Genomic DNA, 7096 nt, shown 5'->3' with positions numbered 1-7096 from the left:
ATGCTTAAATAAAATCTTGATGTCTAAAACAATAGTATTTCCCTGACGTGCACACGTAGTACTACTTACTTTAAAATATACTATATATGTGCCAATACTCGTATTGTGAAAATGGTTATGTCAATTGAAAATAAACAAATGCAACAACCAAGATGTTTTTAAATTAAATATGTGTAATTTCTCCACATTAAAAAAACTTCTTTATCTTAGATATGACAATTTTATTATTATTTTAGTGTTTATGAAGTAAATTTCTGACATAGGATTGATTGACGACATGTTCTTGTACTTCTCTTTCGAAGATTTTCACTGCTTTAAAGTCTTCATTATATATCAATTGGTTTTTAGCCGGGCTTATTGCTCAAAGAGCAATTGCCGGCTTATGTCATCCTGTTCAAGGCAGGAAGTCAACCCCATAGTCGCCATTTTAAAGTTACGAGTAAAAATATAGTTATTACTCTCAACCGCTTTTGAGATAATACAAACGCTAAATAAAGCAACAAAAATAAAACGAAGTTTTATCATATAAAACATTAGTAGTAATGACTTTGAAAACTTCAGTCCTAAGTCAAAGAACATATTTCATTAGCGCAAGGATTTTTGATAATCAGTGTTATCGTAGTTCTCTACACATACGAGCTAAAGCAGGAGAGGGAACCAGACTGGCCTGTTTGTTTACATTCAGCTGCGGTACCAGATTAATTCAGATTCTGACAAAATTGGACCGTGGTATTAGCACTGTCAGTGTCTCATCATTTATATTGATAGTTTTAAAATAATTTTTTCATCAGAATAATATGTTGACGGTGCGACCGTTAGAGCGAGCGCAAACTCTTCTATTGTTTTAATTTAGATCGGGCTCGTCAAACCGCACGTGACATTTTGTGCGTCTAGACTCTGACGTCACATGACGTCTTACAATACCAAGAAAAAACTGAACAGTGCTGAAAGTTAATGAAAAAAGTTACGTTTACAATTTATCTTCAATATGTATCCATTTAATCAAGGCGAGTAAACTTTTTGTTGAACATTTGCCGGCGTTTTCGCGAGAACGCAACTTTGCTAAGTGATGCATTGTGGGTCAAAATTACTGCGGCAAAAAATTCTAAAGAATGAATGTGCAGTAGTCCGAATTTTCTCTTCGCCCAGGCGTTGTCGTTAGAGCTCGCAGTTACGAGCGTCGCTTCGCGACGCTCGCTGCGCTCGCTATAAACGTACGTGTATGATTCATGTGAGAAATTCATTCAACTCTGTAAATGAGCCCGGCTCTCTGAGTACTTTGATTTATCTTTTAATTTCTCTCTAAAGAACTTTTTACTCAGCTGGAAAAGCCATCATTTAATTGACATCAACTCGGCACTCATAGCCATTCAGCGGTAAGGGATATTTTCTGCGGTAACCCCTGCCGTGAAATGGGAACAAAGATCTAAAGGCCTCATTCGGAGGACTAAACTTTCTTTTAAAATTCCAAGGAAAGAATGTTATCTTTTTTCAAAAACAAGTGTCCTAGTTAACATTCAACTTTAAAAAGAATTCATGATTTTTTTTTATTTTCATGGTTATTAACTCCATTGAATGACAAAAGGAGTAAATAATACTTGATTGATAAACCTGCACCGATCTGTCTCCCTAAACATACGGTTATAAGGATACATGTAAATAAACAACGAGCTTTTTTTCAGAAATCAGCAATACTTATCATAGATTTATATTGAAATTGATAACCTGAATAATATTTACCAAGTGTTGTGGAAGAATTGTATAAGATTACATCCCATGTTCAAAATCAAAGTACTGAAAGTACTCATGGGAGTTGAACATGGTGTAAAATAAAATATTTGATCGGGAGGTTAAGTGAGTGAAGAGTATTATTATTTCAAATACAGACAACTGTTTAAGATTTTTTGTGTTGCAACAATCTTGAGAAAGACATTCAGAGACATTGAATAGCCAAAAAATGCATGGGCCATAATGCTTGCCTGGCTTCATTAGTTCTTTTTATACCCCCTGCTTGAAAAGCGGTAGGGTATATATTAATCGGGATGTCCGTCCATCTGTTTGTTACGCTTTAGATATACCCATCTCATCTCCGCAACTCCTCTTACACCACTGAACGAAATTTTCATAGAATCTTTATTACACATTGCCGTTGTGCGCCTTCGATTACTTTTTCAGCCTACACATATTTTCGGTTTCCCATTGCAAAACATGGATACTGCCATTATATTCATATTAGAGGCGGTTGATCATTTATATAATTCACTGCTCACAGTACCTCTAGTTCATCTTCAAATTTGTAATATTTTTTTTTCTTGGCACCTTTACCCATGTGTTATGAAAATTTCAGTTTAACAGGAATGATATCAATGGAGATAAAATGTGGATTTACACACAGCATCCTTTTAAGAGCTAAGAGGTTTGTTATATAAAACTTCTCTGTGAATATAAATGTATTTCAATTACACGAAGTCAACATTATACATGTAGTACGTCTGAACTTATTTTTTTAATATTGTGAAGAAACAAGCAATACCAAGTTAAAAACAAATATTTAATTACCAACCTAAAAACAGTAGTATATGTGATAGTTTGTGTGCGTAAAAATTATCTGGTATGAAAATGAGGTTTTCCTTTTATTTAAAAAAAAATATATACTTCATTTTGTTGTTTTAATCGGAATACTACGAAAACATCAGTGTCTGTTTTTGCCATGGTTTTAACATTTATAACAGAGTACTAGATTTGCCGCTTTTTGGCAGGTGATACTGCTTATTTAGTAATAAATACGCATGTTTTTCTAAAGTTTTTATGCATTAATGAATTCATTAAAACCAAGAAACTGTTCATGAAAAGAACACATTCTGTGCATCGGTAAAAAGAAATTGCTGAAAATCCAAAATCCGGGACCGTCGGGAGTCGGGCGGACTAGATTTACCGCTTACCGTCAGTATGTAGAGTTGTCGTTCGTACCTCTTTCAATGTTTATGGAAAAAGAGTACCAAAGACCCAGATTTTTACATCATTTCCTGGTTGAACAAGATGAAGCAGAGTAATAAATGGGTAGGCTTTAACTGATTGGCTGAATTCAGGTATGTAAATATTTTCATTTTAAAGTAAAAATATTAATGTTTGAAATAAATGATGGAATGTGAGAATATTACAGAAAATATAGAAATACCAGGGATTGTAGGGGGGGGGTTGATATTTTTGGCAAGTGCGTAGTATGAAGGGTGTAAAGAGGCCCATATTTACCCTTTCCTCGAAGAGAAAGTGAAAAAAGCAGGGTAGAGGTTATAACGATGCCATAAAAGGACTTGCAGAGTATGAATGTTCCTGAGAAGTTGATAAATTTTTGGACTTAAAATAGTTTTACTCTGTGCTAAGTTTTAGGTAAGCTGGGCCGGTGTATTTTTTAAAAATATTTTTTATGTTATAAAGGAATGTATAGCAAAATAATTGACAGTCTGTGTCCATTTGGTGCCATTCTCTACCCAGAGTCATCGTTCCACTTATACGAAGCGAACGACAACTCTGGGTACAGATTGATTTGGTGCGTCTAGACTCTTACGTCAAATGATGTCGTATGTAAGTTACATTTCCGAAAAGAAGCCTGAACAGTGCTGAAAGTAAATGAAGAACGTTTCGTTTACTATTTATCTTCAATATTTATCCATTAAATCAGGGCATGTTTACTTTTAGTTGAACATTTGCCGCTATTCTCGCGAGAACCTAGCTTTAACAAGTGATGCATTATGGGTCCAAATTAATGCGTCAAAAACTTCTATCGAATGAATGTGCAGTAGTCCGAATTTTCTCTTCGCACAGGCGTTGCTTTAAGAGCTCGCAGTGATGAGCGTTGCGACGCTTGCTGCGCTGGGTATAAACATCACCGGATGTTAAAAATTTATAAATTACAAATAAGAAATACTATAAAAAACTTTAATTTTATACACACCCCTCCCTAAATAACCAATAATTTCTTCAAGGGAAACACAATATTTGTCGCGTTTGTTATATATACACAAATGTCTGTGTTACATGAATGTTCGAGGTTTTCCTGCTCTTGTACAGTATTACTCTTTCTCACAGATGAACTGGAATGTCTTCGTACAATACATGTCATTTCCGGTCCCGTCCCTCTGAAGAACGACGCATGCAGGGACACTACCACCGCTGTTAGGTTGGTTTGGCGCCCATTGAGGAAACACAACTCCCGTTTCGCTTTGTTTCCATAGAAATTCGTCCGGAGGCAATTCACTTCTTGCACCAACCCAAACTGAACAGCTGAAGAAGTGAGGACATATTGCTTCAACTACAATGCCAAAGCATATTAATCGTAGCATTTATAGTGGAGAGATAGGGTTTTGTTTTTAAACGTAGAATTTAATAAATGGAATATTTCAAAGTAAAACAAATATGCCAAAGGTTAATGTGATTTTACATTTATGTAAAGGAAAAGTTTTAAGTGTTAATGATCGAACTTAACATCATTTTCTCTCTCCAATTTAAAGGGGTGGAGATTTTTACGCATACAGACAAGGAATTACCGGTACACGTTTTTAAACACGATTATCTTTTGAATTGTTTTTTTATTCATTAGAATACATGTATAATATGTATGCTTATATGTATATTTGAAAAGAAAAGAACATACTGTATTTATCAAAATTCAATTTCATTTTAAGAAATGAACAACTCACCACCAGTTACAGGCAAAAGAAATGACTCTGTGATCCAAATACTTTCTAAGTCGGAATTCATTTCTATCAAGTACGAGCTTCTTTGTTCACATTGAGCCTTAAATATACAGTATAAGAAAAAAAACACATTATTTTGTTTAATTCTGTATGAAAAATATTTAAACTTCCATCTAAAATATATTCGGACGATGCTTATTTTTTTCTACACCCTTTATCATCAATGAAATTTGTATGCATATTTACTTTTCAAGGGATTGATCGCTGTCCATTATATTAACATTTTAATTTCATGGGATCGGTTGTTATTCGTAACATTCTCCTTTTTCATTAAAAAAAACCATTCACATTCCAAAAAAATGTTAACATATTTAAATAAAGCATAGGGTTGATTGTATGTTGTTTAACGTCCCTCTTGAGAATTTTTCACTAATATGGAGACGCCACCACTTGACGGTGAAAAGCTGCAAATTTAGTCCTATACTCTGCACTTAAAGCTAGTTAGCTAGGTTGCTTCAATAAACTATAGTTTTATGTACGACTTGACAATACCACTTTAATTAACCTGGTAAATTCGGGTCGCTTGGATATCAGTAAGTTTTACTTCGTAAATGTATTTGCGCATTCTTATATAACTGTGCGTATTTTAAGACAGTCTGTATGAATTAACATGTCTTCTCGGATGTTAAGTAATTGAAATAATTGGACGAACGTCGCGGTTTCATTACCAAATTCCAACAAGTGTCTGGGAATTAGGGGTGCACGTTATTCCTGAAAGCCGTAAATACAATTCACAAGTTCAATTGACCTCTCGATGTACATTGTTAATTTTCATTACCAAAAAAATGCGTATTGCCTGGAACAGTGAGATATACTTAGGTAGGTAAATAACTATACCTGTAACATCAATCTCTACCCAGAGTTGTCGTTCGCTTCGCTACAACACCTCTTTCAAGTCTAAATGCCAAGATTCGTGACAAAACTTACTTTCACCTATTGCATAATAAATTATGAATGTAAAACTTCTATATTCTTCTGTAACATGTTAAAAAAAGTTTATTTATGAGAATTAGAATCAGACATCGCTTTTTCACCATGTCCTATAAGGGAATATTTCTCGGCAGGATATTAGGAACGTGGAAAATTTAGAATGCATTGCCGATAAATATCAACATGATTTAGGTTTTATAGACAAATAACTTGCAGCATTAACACATATATAGAAATGTAAATGTGTTAATCTTCTTGTGGACAATTTTAAACAACATTTGAAAAAAATTCACGTCCCTCCGCTTCCGTACTACTTTTAAGACGTTGACAAAGGTATAAGTGGAACGATAACTCTGGGTAGAGATTGCTATAGCATACGTGATGTGTTTCTGTCCAATTACGTATGCATGTTATGCCCCCTCCCCACTAAAATGCTATGCAATTTGATTATTAAAAATAGACGACCCCCACCCCGATAATTTTGTTGGAAAAATAAATAGTGCTGAAAAACATTTTTATTTTCCTCATCTTAAACTAAACTTTACTACCCCAAATTAGGTATCCATGTAATGCCCCCCAAACCAAGACGCTGAGCTCTTTGTTTTTTGTACGCAAAAAAAATGGATCAACAACAACACCCCGCCCCATAATACTTTTGTCAAAAGTAAGGGAGTTGATCCCAACGTTGCGGATTCGAATCCCACTGTGGGACATGGGGACTGGTCCTTCGAATAAGACCGTGTAAACCAAGGGTCTATGTCCCAATAGATGCTGGCACAAAAAGATCCCTCTGCTCAATGGCCGTCAGTGATTGTTATAGGGGAAAATGTGCAGCTCTCCACCGGCAAGCCTTCATATGAGCAAAAAAAAAAATTCCTGAGAGGGACATTAAACAAAATACATTGTACTATCAATCTTTAACAAGTTTAGCATCCATCTAGAGAATTTATCCCCATTAGAAATTACCATTACCAGTCACAAGTTCCTGTCGCGAGGGTATGCTCCGCTTAGCAGTGCCCTTGTTGTTCATTATTTCCATATATTTCATTGAAAAATACAGAGACATATATTAATACATATGTTTTAACAAAAAAGTAAACAAAAGAAAACAATACCACTGCCTCATCCCAAGTTGCTTCTCTTTCCTCGAGATAGTAACAATGGCTGTTGAAAGGAACCCAGCCTTCATCACAAGCTGAAATGAATGTCTATGAACTTTTTTCTTATCTAAGAATGTACAACCATATATCTATGCATGAACGACAAAATCTTTTTATTAAATTCAAGATACAATATTGTAAGAAAAGAACCTGTCAGCATGTAGATTAGAAAATTACCGTCCTTCTTTATTTTTCTTAAGTTTTCACAAATAAGAAATATGTCGCTATTGTAAATATTCAGAAGTTTTT

At 34.6% G+C, this 7096-nt stretch overlaps 1 protein-coding gene across 1 annotated transcript; it reads right to left on the bottom strand.

Moving 5' to 3' along the window:
- Positions 1-3983: 3983 nt before the first annotated feature.
- Positions 3984-6862, bottom strand: LOC134259362 (mannose-binding protein A-like). The gene is made up of 3 exons (XM_062741952.1): positions 6803-6862; positions 4701-4797; positions 3984-4312 (listed from the first exon to the last, which is right to left on the bottom strand). Exons 2-3 carry the CDS (start codon positions 4759-4761, stop codon positions 4074-4076), a joined length of 300 nt encoding a protein of 99 aa, XP_062597936.1. The 5' UTR covers positions 4762-4797; positions 6803-6862; the 3' UTR covers positions 3984-4073.
- Between the last annotated feature and the right edge of the window lie 234 nt (positions 6863-7096).

The sequence above is a fragment of the Saccostrea cucullata genome, unplaced genomic scaffold (assembly GCF_032062105.1).
Source record: "Saccostrea cucullata isolate Sc308-1 unplaced genomic scaffold, CSIRO_AGI_Scuc_v1 ctg12791, whole genome shotgun sequence".
NCBI classification, from domain to species: Eukaryota; Metazoa; Mollusca; class Bivalvia; order Ostreida; family Ostreidae; genus Saccostrea; species Saccostrea cuccullata.
The sequence above is the reverse complement of the archived record's forward strand: the minus strand, read 5'-3'. Positions and strand labels throughout refer to the sequence as shown.